Source organism: Microtus pennsylvanicus, chromosome 1 (genome assembly GCF_037038515.1).
Source record: "Microtus pennsylvanicus isolate mMicPen1 chromosome 1, mMicPen1.hap1, whole genome shotgun sequence".
NCBI classification, from domain to species: Eukaryota; Metazoa; Chordata; class Mammalia; order Rodentia; family Cricetidae; genus Microtus; species Microtus pennsylvanicus.
Genome location: NC_134579.1, coordinates 58956820 through 58971981, shown reverse-complemented (window position 1 = coordinate 58971981; position 15162 = coordinate 58956820). Strand labels below are relative to the sequence as shown.

At 42.1% G+C, this 15162-nt stretch overlaps 1 protein-coding gene across 2 annotated transcripts in view; it reads right to left on the bottom strand.

Annotated features, from left to right (window-relative positions):
- Parp14 (poly(ADP-ribose) polymerase family member 14) overlaps nt 1-15162 on the bottom strand; it is a 50939-nt gene continuing 35777 nt past the window's right edge. Inside the window, exons 7-17 of one of the 2 annotated variants that reach the window (XM_075965033.1) lie at nt 11964-12203; nt 11195-11416; nt 8751-8805; nt 8042-8191; nt 7723-7785; nt 7219-7383; nt 5456-5662; nt 4769-5368; nt 3005-3138; nt 2192-2366; nt 1-1870 (exon numbers count right to left, since the gene is read on the bottom strand). In XM_075965033.1, the coding sequence (XP_075821148.1) occupies nt 1581-1870; nt 2192-2366; nt 3005-3138; nt 4769-5368; nt 5456-5662; nt 7219-7383; nt 7723-7785; nt 8042-8191; nt 8751-8805; nt 11195-11416; nt 11964-12203 (2301 nt within the window). In that variant the 3' untranslated portion in view covers nt 1-1580. The remainder of the gene's footprint in view (nt 1871-2191; nt 2367-3004; nt 3139-4768; nt 5369-5455; nt 5663-7218; nt 7384-7722; nt 7786-8041; nt 8192-8750; nt 8806-11194; nt 11417-11963; nt 12204-15162) is intronic. The other variant, XM_075965043.1, reaches the window with a different exon arrangement.

Here is a 15162-nt window from a genome sequence, read left to right as displayed (position 1 = left end):
AAAGATGCTAGCAGGGTCTTTAGCGTTCACTCATTTTCACAGGGAGGAAGGGTTTCCCCTGGAGATGCAGCAGGGGTCATCCCATTAATTTCAGTAGGTAGCCAGAACATTGGGGTTGACATTAAAAGGGACTTCTTTCAGTTGTGGCCACAGCTTCTGAGCTGTGCCTCTCCTTGGGGCTCAGTTCACACAGACCATGAGCCATCTGCTATTACCCAGTTTGTACATAGTCCTGCCTGAAGCTGTCCAGCCCCCATGGCACAGGGCTGGTAGTGAAGAAAGAGGTTCTCTGCTCTGTATCTTTTCAGTTGCTGGTTAGCAGCCTTACTGGCTCAGAGACACTGTGTGTCCTCACGGCACAGTGGCACTCCAACACGATTCCACTGGTGGCAGCCGGAATTACGTAGCTTCCTGAAAGTCCATGATGGTGTTACTGTCACATTTGAGACAGCACCACTTCAGCTGTTTTCTGATATAAATTTTCAATTAGATTGGCTTTCAAGTAGATTCATTGCTATGAACTGGCTCAGGGGATCCACTTAGATCATGGGAGAAGCAGGGTCTTGGTAACAGGAAGGCACAAGTTGGGCGAATGACAGACAGACACAACACACAAGAGAGTGGTTGGAATCTGCTGCGATTTTACTGAATTCATGTTTTCATTATATAGTACTCAGACAAAGAACAAAGCACAAGGCCATGTATCACTGGTTGGCACATTATGAAAGCTTCTTTTAGTCACATCAGCAATATTTAAGAAAAGCATATTATCAGGGACTGGTGTTAGACATAAAACATACTTAGAAAAGGAAATCTATATGTAAAAAAAAAGAAGAAAAGGAAATCTTGTCCTTGGGAACATAAACCTCAGACAAGTGGTTTCATCTTATGAATAGAAAGTTTCTGTCTCATTATCACTATCATGGCCCTTCCTCTTTCTAACCCTTTCTTTATCTCATCTAGTGACCAAATATGCTGAATCAGTTCTCTGCACCTGCTGAAGTTTTTGTACCTTCTTATGCAGCAGACACCATGGGGGTTGGAATCTAGCAAGCCTATCCATAAAGTTCAAAGTATAATATAACAGTCTTTGTCCATCAACATTACCCCATCTATTACCTTGCTCATCATACACCCCGTGTATGACAAAGGTTCTGCTGTAGTCTTATACATTCCCAGACTGTGATTCCCTATCCCAAAGCTGCTCCTGAAGAGATGATCCTTGTCTTATAGATATGAAGAATATCATTATTAAAAGAGATTGTGCAAAGCCCATACCCCGCATAGCCAGCTAATCGAGAAACCCGTCTATGCCTCGGCAGTGGCTAATACTGGGCCGTCTGCCATTGATCTCCAGGGAGCCTAGTCCCATAGGACACATAGCTCCCATCTGGCATAATGACATATGTCATGTCACACAGACGATACTGGAGTTGGTGTGGCAATTCATTTCTACCATGTAGGAGTAGCTGAGGAAACATGTCCATGGCAAAGAAAAACTTTGTGCTCTTAGAGACAGCATAAGGAGGAAGACAGTTAAAATTTGTCTTGCAGCAGATGCATTAAGGTGACCTGAAGTGTCACGGCCTAAAGGTGATGAGATACTCTGGGTATGCTTGGTTGTCATAAAACACTACAAATAAACTTGGGTTTTTATCATCATCTGTGACAGTGTCGTACAAGTCAGTAGGATTTTGAGGGTCCCTTGGAGGAGGCACAATCAGTGATGAGTTTCCAGTTGTGTAGTCCCCAGTGAGAACCCGCACATAATACATATACTTCTTCCCATTGGCATCTGGTCTGGAATATGTATCATTAGCTGAATAGGAAGCCTTGACAGCAAAATAGGTTCCCTTCCCATAGGTTGTAGCTGCAAAAGGAAAGACATTTTAAAGGAGTTCAATTAGCATATAAATCAACATGTTAGCCCACTATCTCAACTCATGTAAAAGGAATGCTTGGCTTGAATATTTAGCATATTTTCTTCATCATCATCAATATAATTATTGTTATTATTAATTTTCCTCCTCAGACGTAGTCAAGCCCTTGGGGTGAAATTGAGACATATATTACTGTTTACTGCTAAAACGGACTCTACTCTGGCCAACACAATGTGAGAAATAGTGAAGAGAGCCCAGGGTGGTTCTAAGTCAGCAGCCCATTTGGGGAAACTGACTGCATCTTTCCTCACCGTTCTTCCCAGCATAGCTGCGGTTAAATCCGTGGCTGTTGAGCTGTGGAATAGAGCTAGCCTCCGTCCCGTGGAAGAGTTGTTTCTCATTTCTTTCATGGCCATTCTTTTCATCAATGATTTTTTTGTTTGCCTGATACTTCCTCCAGAGAGCAGGATTCTGGATCCTTGCAATCTATAAAGTAAAAAAGTATTAAGTTATTCTGGAGAATCTAAGAGCCCTTGCCAAGTGATAGCCAGCTACCATCTTTGTCTTTCATGAGCAAAAATTCTACTCGAGCAAATTCAGTGCCAAATGACAGCATCCTATGTTCAGAAATATTTTTAGAACTGGTAAGACAGCTCAGTAAGAATATGGCAACCTGAGTTTGATGCCTAAAGTTGGAAGGAGAACACTGATTCCACAGAGTTACACTCTGACTTCTACATGTGCGAACAATCATCCTCCTCCACACACACACACACACACACACACACACACACACACACACACACACGTGCACACACATAGGGATGCATGTGCGTGCACACACACAAACACACACACAGACAAGGCTGTCTTACTGGCCTGGAGTTAATGTACCAAGTTAGTTTGGCCAGATAAGTGCTACAGTTTCAGGCTGTTGTAAGCTACCTGATGTGGGTCTGGAAACCAAACTTGGAACTTAGGGTCCTCTGAGAGCACAAAAGAAACTCTTGACCCATGGGCCACCTCTACAGACCCATATATGAGTGGGTTTATTCAGGAACATTGGTTTTATTACTTATATAACTATATAACTTTTCCATTAGAAAATTCAGCACCCAACTTACCTTCTCTATGGTGAACTTTTGGCAGGTCTGGTGGAACTTGCTTGCCACCATGATATACTCAGGATCATTGGTTTGCAGACTGACCACAAGCAATTTCTTCTGTCCCATGTCACTCCAATTTGAAGGGATTTCAGCTGTAAAATAGACATTTGAGGGCTCCTGTGTTCATTTCCGGTATGCTTTGACAAACCTTCCTCCCTGTTGTATTATAGTCTCACAATTCTATGTATTCAAGACATTTCTTATCTTTCTAAAAGGATGCTGTTAAAAGTGTGGAGCATGGACCATTGGTATCAGGATGAGATGGAAAACTTGTTTAAAGAGGCGGGTGATTTAAGGTGAGATAGCACAGTGGTAGATCTCTTGCCTGACACATATGAGACTTGTTTCCCAGCACCCTCTCCAGAAGAAGACAAAAGCCATCCATGTCCTGAGTTAGGGTTTCTGAGGGATGGAGCCTCTCTGTCTACTCCTGTTTCTATCTTGCTAAGGTGTGAGAACTGACTACATGTTGTAACTCACCTTCATTTAGTGCACAGCCTCTACTCTGATGTGATTTAACAAATTCATTACTAACTTGTTCTGAACAATCTCTGTCATTTGCACATGAATGAGTTTGTACCACTGGAGGGTAGTCTACATGTATTTTCTCATTTGCCTCACTCCATAATTAAGAGGTAGATGGGTAGATGGTAGGGTTTATCTGTAGCATGCTGTATAATACCACATATTATATGTCATTCTTTTAGGGGTGCATAGAGTCTGGGCGTTCATTCATACTCGTCCTACAGAAGATGACTATAGTCTGTGGGAAGCCATTGGGGACTCATGTGGTTTGAGGGTAGGAATTGTTAGCCTACACAAGACAGCCACTCCCTTCCCAGGGATCAGATCTACAGGGAACCTGTAGGCCGCGACATGGCCTGGTACCCAGGAACCTTTGGCACAGGAAAGAGAAGACAGCGATAGAATTGGGGTCTTCCCTTGGTCATCATCATGGACATAGAGGCCAACTCTAACAAGTCTGTCCTCTCCTTGACTTTTGTGTTCTTGAGAACCTTGGGCAGCTTTTCTTCTGAAATGACTTTTTTCTACCTCTGCCTCAGACAGCCATTATTTCACCAGAAGAACTGATCCAGTATAAATGATCCAGGTGGAAAATGCAAGGTTAATCATTGTTACGGTCAAGATGGTTCATCTTGGGCTGTTGGGCTCATCCATACTCTATTTTCCTGGCCATAGTGTATTCTCTAGAAACTCAGAGACCAAGATCTTTAAATCATTCTGCCAGTGTTATTTGAATTTTAACTACTTTAAAATTTAATATAACAGAGCACGTGTGTCTCATGCCTTTAATCAAACCATTTGGGAGGCAGAAGCAGGCAAATCTCTGAAATTGAACCCATTCTGGTCTATGTTTGAGACCAGCCATGGCTATTAGTGAAACACTATGTCAAAAACAAAACAAAATAGTCCCAGGCCAGCAATGGCTAAATAATAAAATACTGTCAAAACGATAGAAGCTGGGTGGTAGCTCACACCTTTAATTCCAGCACTAGAGAGATACACGTAGAATCTCTGTGAGTATGAGGCAAGCCTGGTTAAAAAGAGCTAGTTCCAGGACAGCTAGGACTCTTTCACAGAGAAACCCAGCCTCAAAAAAACAAAAACAAACAAACAAACAACAAAACCCTGCTGTGTTTCTAAAATAATGTAAAAATCAAAGTTGGGGCAATGACTGACACCCATGAGCATGTAACTTACCTTCATCTTTTAAGATGCGCCGAACTGTGACACTCTGTCCTTGAGGGCCTGTGGCCGTGTTTGTCCTCAAGTTCACTGTGAAGTCCTGATTATTAATTTTGACAACAGTGCTCTTGTGCTTTGCCTGCCGTGCTTCTTCCAACTGCATGGTAGCTATTTTGTCGAAACAGTGTATGACATTGTTGACAATATATCGCCATTCCACGAATGTGAGGACATAGTCTGCCTGGCTTTCCTTCTCTTTAGCCAATCGGATGCTCTTGATCAGGTTTTCAATCTCATCTCTAGCTACTATCACATCTCTGCTGATTCCTGTAACTTTAATCAAAGCTGTCTTCTGGTCCAGCTCAATGACAATGTTCAGCCTCTCCTGCAGCTCATTCAGCTTCTTGTACTCCTTCTCTCCAAAGTCTCTGAAACATTCATTCTCAATGCAAAAGAAATTCTGCTCCTGAGTGATCAGATTCTGTATCCAAAAGATCGTGCGTTCCACACTGTCTTCATCTTTGCCACACACATGGAAAACTGTCTGTTCTAATTTCTTCTCCAAAAACAGGGTGTTCTGCTTGCGTGGAGTGTGCTTTGAAAAGCCAAAAAAGGCTAAAGAGAAAATGAAAGTTAACTTTTCTTTTACTCCCCTCAGCATCAAGGTGAGGAATATGTATTTGATAAAAGCAAACAACTCACAGGTGATCTTAGACAGTAGAGATGGCTGGGGAGGAGCCGGGGAGCCTTCTCTGTCTTTCATGTTGTCATAAAAAACATCCAGGATATGAGGCTGGAAGATAACAACTTTGACTTTCTTCACAGCCTGCACTGATGGTTTCTGGATAAATTCTTCAATGGCATCCATTATGGCTTTAGCAACTGCATCTGGGTCCTGTTGAGCACTTCCTTTAAAACACACACACACAAAAGACAAGGTTAAGATCCACCTGCAAAATGCTGCAATACAAGCAAGTAATTCCAGATGTCACAGGAAAGAAAAATGCCTGGTCCAACTTTAATCGATGTATATTTTTTTAACATGACATCATCATAATTTTGACATCCTAGACACAGTGGGGAGGAGTTTCTGTTCCATGCTGTCCACAGGTCAATGCTCCAGGTAAAGCTCCTGAAACCTGTTCTGATTTGCGACATTCCCATCTGTCCTTTTCAGCGGATCCTGGCTCCCAGGGTCACTCCCCTCCTATTACAGAGTCCAGGTGGCTTTCTTCCCTTGATTTATGAGAGTTTTTATAAGATCATATAAGGCAGGAAATAAAAATAATACATCTTGAAAAAACAACATCGTCCTTACAGAGACAATCAGAGCCTCTGATAGATTTTATGCATGTGTTGAGATTTTAAAGCTACCCTCTGCGGACCTGATTCAAACTAAGGTAATTCTAAGGCACCCAAAACTGTAAGATACTTGTTATAGTCTATAATTCTAGGCATATTAGTTATCCTGAGCCTCCAGGATGTCTTTCTTCCCCATACTCTGTACCATTTTTGCTGCCCAGCAGAATTCAAAGCAACCGCTGAGTAGATCCCCTCCTGCTTTAACATGTTCCAGATCATGTTTCTCAATCCCCCAAACCCACTGCAAGGTAAGACTGTGGAATAGCCCAAAGTGAATGGCAGCTGCCAAAATCACATGACAGGCTGGTGCAGGAGGATTGTCTGTATTCTGTCAATCATGTTTTAAATAAATGCTGATTGGCCAGGCAGGAAATATAGGCAGGAAAACCAGACAGGAAGTAGAAATAATGCAATGAAAACAGGAGAATTCTGGGAAGGAGGAAGTTGATTCCTCCCACTCCTGCCCAGAACACGGAAGCAGCAGAATGTGATCTGCCCCACTGAAAAAAGGCACTGAGCCACATGGCTAACATAGATCAGAAAAATGGGTTAATCAAGATGTGAGAGTTAGTCAGTGAGAGGCTAGAGCTAATGGGCCAATCAGCTTATAATTTATGGAGACCTATGTGTGATTTTCTTTGGGGCTAAACAGCTGGGGGAACTGGGCAGGACAAAAACCCCCAACAAGCAAGCCAAGCCTGTTCATGTTACAACAGGCAATGTAAAAGTCTCCTGGGAAAGCTGGTTTGATCAACTGAGAGCCCATCTGGATTATCTATGTTAATGGCATCCACCACTGGGGCAGGAAATTATAGCAGATGCCTTTGACTAACCTTGAAGGCAATAATTGTGGGGACAAAGTTCACTCCTCCTGCCTATGTCCTTCCCATCATTGGGGCCGCAGGTGCACATAAATGCACCCTGCTCATTTTCCTCCTCCTTAAAGATCCCACAGGCTTTGCTCATTCCCTAGTGGACAGGGTGTCTTGGAGTGAGGAAACTGTCTACTCCTAGGGAAGGTCATCACCCAGACCCAGTGAACACCAAATCCATGGGAAAGTGGACACTTTGGGATGGAACCTTGACAGCCTGTGGCTACGGACCTGTGCCAATGGCTGGTAGGCAAATGGATGAGTAGTTCCGTTGTTCACATTCTTCCAAAACACAGGAAACTGATCTCTTCACGTCATTCCCACCAACAACGTGAATAATACTCTTGCACCTCAGTGATCCACCTTCAGTAACTATGTACTCACTGTTCTGCTGAGCTGTGAAACATGAGCAGATTCAGAGTCAGACGCTGATCTGTGCTTGGAGAAAGCAAGATGTCTGATTTCATGAGGAAACATTTTATGAATTAAAAGTTCATGAAATACTACATATAATGAAATTTGATAACCTTCTACTTTTTACTCTCTTCCATACGGAATCCTTTCATAAAATATATGATCTTAAGATGAATACATGGGTCTCAAAATAAAAGAAATCCAAAAAAAAAATTAATGCATTGTCCTCCCAGCCCAAGGCCCTTCCTTGGTTTCCTCACTGCCTCCCACAGTCAATCTTCCCCTTCCAATCTGGTTCCAAGAAGCAGCATCGCTCCTTACCCAAGACAGAACATTCGTTCTCCACACTTGGTCCTGCACCTTCCAAAATTGCTTTGGAGACTCCTACATGAGAAAATCAAGACCGTGACCTGACCAGAAAGATGTTGTGTCTCAACAAACCCCATCATAGAGCAGTAAGGACAGAGGAGACATTTTCAAAATTGTTGCCAGTTGTAAGAAAGCCCATTGAATTAGGTTTGTAGATATTAGTTAACAGGAACAAGCCCAAGTCAACAAACTGTTTTGTCTATAGAAACACTTCTTCATAGGATCTACCACACTGATTACTGCATGAGACAGAATCTATCTCACTAAGTACCTGATTTGAGATTAAACGTCTTTGATGTTGAATTGACAATCACATCTGCCGCTTCTTTGGTGATGTCCCCCGTGGCCACTTGGAAGAGAATCGAGCCAATATTCATTTCATGCACTCCTAACGTAGGGCTGGAGAGACTCCCATAAAACCCTGCCCAGAGGAAAGAAAAGACAGAATTAGGCACCAAGTCATCAGAAGCAAGAACAGTTGAGGTCGCAGGCTGCTCTATCACTATATTGGCAGCCGTTTACTCTTGCCGTGGATCTGAGCTGGAACAGAAGTATATTTTGAATTTGGGAGTTTGCGGCCATCCTGGGCAACATGGCAAAACCTTCCTTCAAAACAAAGCTCCAGTGAACCCCAAACAAGATGAACTCAGAAACAGAAAGCCACATTTGACAGAGAAGTGTTGGCGTGCATTGTCTCTTAAAAGGTATTTTGGGAAATACACATCACAGTGGAGATGGTCATCTCATCAGTAATTCGAAAATCCCACTGTACAGATTATATAATCTGGCCCACCTTTTCTCTTTGCTCCAAGTCCCATAAACAGGCCACTGTCTTTTATACTCACATGCATGGAATGTCATTTAATTTTCATTTAATATGTTTGACTTACCAAAGAAATGATCACCATCATCCTTTTTCTGTCATTGAACAGTTACTTGGTAACAAGAAATCACTGGTCAACTTAAACACTTTACTGTACCTTGGGTGTCACTTGGATTTCCATGACTCCTTTTGTCAAATTCATCTGAAAATGCCTGGAAACACAAACACAATTTTAACCATTATACTTTCTATGAAATCAGTGAGTTTGCATCCTGGGGCTTCTGATTCTGTATGCATACGTGTAGTATAGTAAAGCTGTTGTGCCTGGTTTTGAGTAACATGTTTCAGAAAAGTTTTGCTAGGTTTGTGTTGGTTGGTTGAGGCTGAGAAATTGGGTTGAGACTGTTTAAATCTTGAAGAAATGCTGTCTCTCTGGAATCTCTGCACTTGGTGCTCTGTGAGAGCTTGTAGCTATACCAACCTTCGTCTGAAGACACTCGTGGAAACCTGGGGTTCTTACTTTTGATTATGGCATTCCATAATGTGTGGGCTGTCTTCCCTGTCTAGAAAAACTGAGAAAGACACACACACACAAACACACACACACACACACACACACACACACACACACACACACACACACACGGGGGTGGGGGTGAGTAGTGTAGGAGGGTTTTCTTTCTATGTGTTCCTTTCATTGGCTAATTAATAAAGAAACTGCTTGGCCTGAAAGGTCAGAACATACATAGGCAGAGTAGACAGAACAGAAAACTGAGAGGAAGAAAGCAGTGAGGCAGATGCCATGGTTCTCCTCTCCAAGACAGTCGCTGGCTAGACTCATGCAGGTAAGCCACAGTCAAGTGGCGATACACATTAATGGAGATGGGTTAAACAAATATGTAAGAGTTAGCCAATAAGAGGTTAGAACTAAAGGGCCAGGCAGTATTTAAATGAATACAATTTGTGTGTTGTTATTTTGGGGTATGAGCTTCCAGGCCGCTGGAAGCCGGGTGGCAGGAAGCGGCCCGCAGCTTCATTTACTACAGGTAAGAAAGAGAGAGATGGGGTGTGTGTGAGAGAGAGAAAACAACATTTCCAAGTAAAAATTGGGAGACTCAAGTCTATGAGATAGGATTCATCCCTATTCATGCAAACATTCATATCACATAAAAATCTCATCACCTTCACCTCCTGCTCAGTTCGTGTACAGAAACCAAAATTTGTAAAGTAATTCTGATTTCTAGAAGGGAGAGCATGTGCTACAGCAATGCCCACATCACCTTACACCATGATGTCTCAGGGAAGCTTCTTAAAACTCTTAACAGCGGGAAAGTGCGTACATACTTACAATCTCAGCATTCTGGAGGCTGATACAGGAGGACTGCTGTAAGTGTGAACAGTCTGAACTACTGTACCATGTATAAGTATACTTAATCAAGTATAAAAATAACCTAAGTAAACAAACAAACATCACTGTGCTTGCACAGTCCAAGCTGAAGGTGTCAGGAGCTTTGGCTGCCCATCTAGAATGTAGGTTCCCTGTGCTTGCTTCCATAAATTTATAGGTAGTGTCTAGATCTGGATAACAATGACATAAAACCTAAAAATTCCAACAGCCCAATCCACGGGCATCTGTGTGCTGTTCCCTTTACTGTGACATTGTGGAAACTGTTCTAACACTAAGGTCATGTGCTCTACTGGATTATAAAGACATGGAGAACAGAAATCAGGCCTTAGGGTCAGACCACATTGCCATAGCTGATGTGACACACTGTGACCGAGGATGATTCTAGTATTTCTGGTCCAAGTGTCCTAAGTCATATGGGGACGTGTTCAACCACATCCTTCACTCACAATTAATTATATTTCCAGAAATGCAGCTGGATCATCAGCATCTCATCCTGGAATTTTCAGATTAATAATGCCATAAATATGCCTTGATATTATGTATTAACATTTCTGTGTCCAAAGGACAGGTAACCCCATAAACTGATAAAAAACAATGGGTATTGTAATGTGTGAGCCTTAATTATCTAATTCTATAATGAATATTACAATGTGTGAGCCTTACTTATCGGATTATACAATGAGTATTACAATGTGTGAGCCTTACTTATCTGATTCTGATCCAGTCATAAGGATGGAGAGACATTCATGAGACAGTTGTAACCTCACACATTAACTCTATCATTTACCACATGAAGGGATGACTGCATTTCAGGGTGTGTTTTAGTGGTACGATTATGTTCAAAATGAATTGGTGAATTGTGTAGAGACAGAGTCATGTGTCAGCATTATATGTGAGAAAAAACATTAGACACCCAGCCACAGAGCAGTAGCAGTTGAGGCTGAATAATAGATAGAACTTCATTGGGTTGGTTTATGGACTTTTGTGGGTATTTGAAACTTTCCAGAAAAAGGTGTTATTTTTTTCTGTTTATAATTTTTCTTGAAATTTGTCATGCTACATATAACCAGTCAGCACACTCTCCTATGCTGAAAACACATGAAACAAACCTCCTATTAGACCAAGAAGACATAGAAGAACACAGGTCCCTTACTGCAGTTGGCAAAGAGATCAGAAGCAAGCCAAATTTGTACCTGAATGTTTTCCACATCTTTCGGGTGCAGCAGAAACTGAACTTCCTGTAAAGTTTTCGGATGGTTCTTGCTACTAAATTTGAGCACTTCTAAAATTATCAATTTAGCAAATTCGGGTTTAGGAAAGCCCAGATTTCCTGTTCCTATTGCTGGAAATCCAATTGATTGCAGAGACAGTGCCTCGGCGGTTCCTAGACAGTCTCTGATGATGTTTTTCATGACCTGAAAAGCACAGAGCAGTTCCTTGAATGTCTTCTTTAGAAATGGGGCACCTTAAAATATAAGCACTCAGCAGCTTGTCCTGGGAACACTGTCCACTCTATTGTGCTTTCAACAAAAGTTAGCAGCAGTGTGAGGGGGGAATTGTGGAGAAGAAATGAGAAAGAGAACGTGGACACCCTTACAAGAGCACAGACTCACTCCACCATAAGCAAAGAGGGGAAGCCACAGCTGTCCCAGTCTATCACACTGTCTCCCAGCTTCAAGCCCTCACCTTACCTTTTCTCAATAAATGTAGTATATTCCCCCAACCCTTCCCTGACTATCAGTAATTGCTGACCACAATAACTAACTTACATGTATAACTATGACCTATATGAACTATGACCTACAAGAAGTCATCTACAACGGAAAAGAAATGGCCATGGCATGGACCTGCCAACTCATGATGCTGTCCCAGAGAAGAAGCAGACAGGGACTAGCTGTGGTGTGCTGTAGGGGAGTCCAGAGAGCTACCCCATGTCCTGGAGAATGTAAAGCTGGGTCCTACCTTCAGTGACCATGCAGTGTCGTTGACTTTCCACTGTGGAGCGACCACATGAAATACGTGGTGGCAGTTCAGATGACAGCCATTGGTTTGTAGAATTGTGCCTTCCTTGACAGAGACCCCTTGTCCTGCTTCATTCAGTTCCTTCTGGAGTTCTGGTCCAGCCTTTTCCAGTAAGGCCTTAGAAAGGGGTCCTCTATTGAGTGCAAGATCCGAGGGAATGGAGTTGACAATGACATCAGTCTTAAAGACAAAACCAAATATTCCTTTCAAATTCTCAGCAGAGGCATTCATCAACCATGACTACATTTGAGCCACTGGGCTTGGCAAAGGAAGACAGCAGTTTTTTGTACATTTTTTGACTAATGTTTAGAGAAACAAAACTCATAAAAGTCAGAGTGGAAACAATTGAAATGATCATTGGCTGAGAAAAACAAATGTATCTTCATCTAATAGAATATTATGCAGCCACTAAGAGGGATGAAGTACTGATACACGCTGTAGTGTGGGCAAACCCTGAAAGAATTCTCATCAGTGAAAGAAACTGGTAACAGAAGACACAAATATATTATTTCATTTATATGAAACCTCAAGAACAGGTGAATCTATAGACCCATATGTGGTGGCACAAGCCTTTAATCCCAACATGCAGGAGTCAGAGGAAGGTGGATCAAAGCCAGCCTGGTCCACACGGCAACTTCCCGATCAAACAGAGCCATGTACTAAGACCTGGTTCATAAAGAAAATTAAAAAAACAAACAACAACAGAGTAGATTGGATGTTCTCTAGAGCTAGGAGGGGTGGGGTGAGCAGGTGCATAAATTAAGAGTAACTGTTAGTGACTACAAATTTCTGATGGAATTAGAGTGCACTACAGTTAGATTGCAGTAATGGTTGATTGTGGTTACACACACACACACACACACGCACACACACACACAAACTCATGCTTACACTGCAAGACTTATCCCTACATGAGCCCCAACTGTAAGACCTTCCATGTTCATTTTTAGTGAATATACTGAAAACCAGTGATGTGCCCTCTTGAAGTGTGAACTGTGCGTTACGTAACACTGTTTAAAGAAAAAAGCCATCAATAGCCAACTGTTAAAATGATGTTTAGTTTTGCTCAGCTTAGCCTGTGGGAACATGCTGCAGCAGCATGTCCAGGTGAAAATGTCTAATTGTAGGGTTGGGGCGATGGCTCAGTAGGTAAGAGCACTGGCTGCTCTTCCAGAGGACCCAGGTTCAATTCCCAGAACCCACATGACAGCTCAAAACCTTCTGTAACTCTAGTTCTAGGAGATCTGATGCTTTCATATAGACATACATGGAGGCAAAACACCAATGCACATGAAATAAAAATAAATATTTGTTTTAAGTTTCAGTTGTATCACTGCTGATCACAACATATCAAGAACTGTTTTTGATGAATGCTTAGAGACACTTTCTCTTGAAAACACTTCAATCCTGAAAACAATTCAAAGCAAGACAGGGGTACAGCATCTAGTTCATGTCATCTATTATCATAGCCAGCACATCCATCCACCTGTTCATCATTAAAAGTTAATGGGGACAGGTGACACCCAGTGGTGATAATTTAGGACTTTGATCTTGGTCTTTAAACAAAGCTTTGAAGGATTGGTTAAAAATTTCACCGAAGAGTTTGGAAAGCTGGCTCAGCAGTTAAGAGCATTTGCTTTTCTTCCAGAGGACCCAGGTCCAGTCCCAGCATCTACTCATGTGGCTCACAACCACCTGGAGTTCATCTCCAAAGGATTTGACACTGCCTTCTGGCCTCTGGGCATCCGCACACATGTGACATTCCCTCACTAAGTCACACATGCATACACATGAATTTAAAAAATAACAGAAATAAATATTTATCATTTTTTTCTATATTATGATGTTTGTTTTTCTTGTGTTGTTGAAATAGTTTTCTTGGGGCTGGAGAGATAGCTGAGAGGTTGAGAGCATTGCCTGCTCTTCAAAAGGTCTTGAGTTCAATTCCCACAACCATCTGTAATGAGGTCTGGTGCCCTCTTCTGGCCCACGGGCACACACACAGACAGAATATTGTATACATAATAAATAAATAAATACATAATTTTTTTTAAAAAGAGTTGCCTTGGTCAGGGTGTCTCTTGACAGCAATAAAAAAGAAGGTCTGGAGAGATGGCTCAGCAATTGAGAGCATTGCCTTCTCTTTCAAAGGTCCTGAGTTCAATTCCCAGCAACTATATGGTGGCTAACAACCATCTGTAATAAGGTCTGTTACCCTCTTCTGGCCTTCAGGCATACATGAAGACAGAATATTGTATACATAATAAATAAATAGATATTTTTTTAAAAAGAAATAGCTTTCTTCTCTCTTTTTTTTAAAGTCAAGATCTTACTAAGTTCAGGATGGCCTTGAATTCACTTTGTAGCCAAGAATAGCCTTGAATTTTAAAAATTCATATGTAAAAGAAACACTTCTAAAGTTTAAATCATACATAAAACCACACACACTAATAGTAGGAGACTTTAACACTCCTCTCTCACCACTGGACAGGTCAGTCAGACAAAAAATTAACAGAGATAAAAGGGAAATAACAGAAGTATTGTTTCGGGAGCTCCTTCTGCTCCTTTAGCCAATAGCCACTGAGATACCAGCCCATTCGGGTGTGGTCTCTCTCCCTTTAAAAAAGCAGCCACTTCCCTCCACTCTCTCTCTGGCTTCTGGCTTCTGGAACGGTGATCTGTAAGTTTTTCCCCTTTAAATAAATAACCATTCTATTAATCATAATTCCAAACTGGTGTGGGATTGTTTGTGACGTATGGCACCCAAATGTTTGGTTTTAGGACCCCCTCCTTCCCCCTGCCAGGCTGCCTGCCTCCAGCTCGGTTTGGCATGAGCCCTTCCTCATCTGTGGCCTGTACCCTGCCTCCCCACATGGATTTAAACTTCACAGGCCCACGTAGTCTCTGCCTGCCTGGTTTGCTGTTTTCTGAGTCGTTTTTAAATCTTCCTTGCAAACGCAGCGCTTAAGTGACGTGAAACAGAGCACAAGTGGTTGCCAAAAGCTGTAACCCCTCGGGGTGACTCTGTCACATGGAGGCATACGCGGCTTCCAGGTTGCTCTTCTCTACCCCTGGATTCTGGGTTTCTGGTTCCATGTATGGAATTGATTTAATTACATTTACTTTGTTGAACAACTCG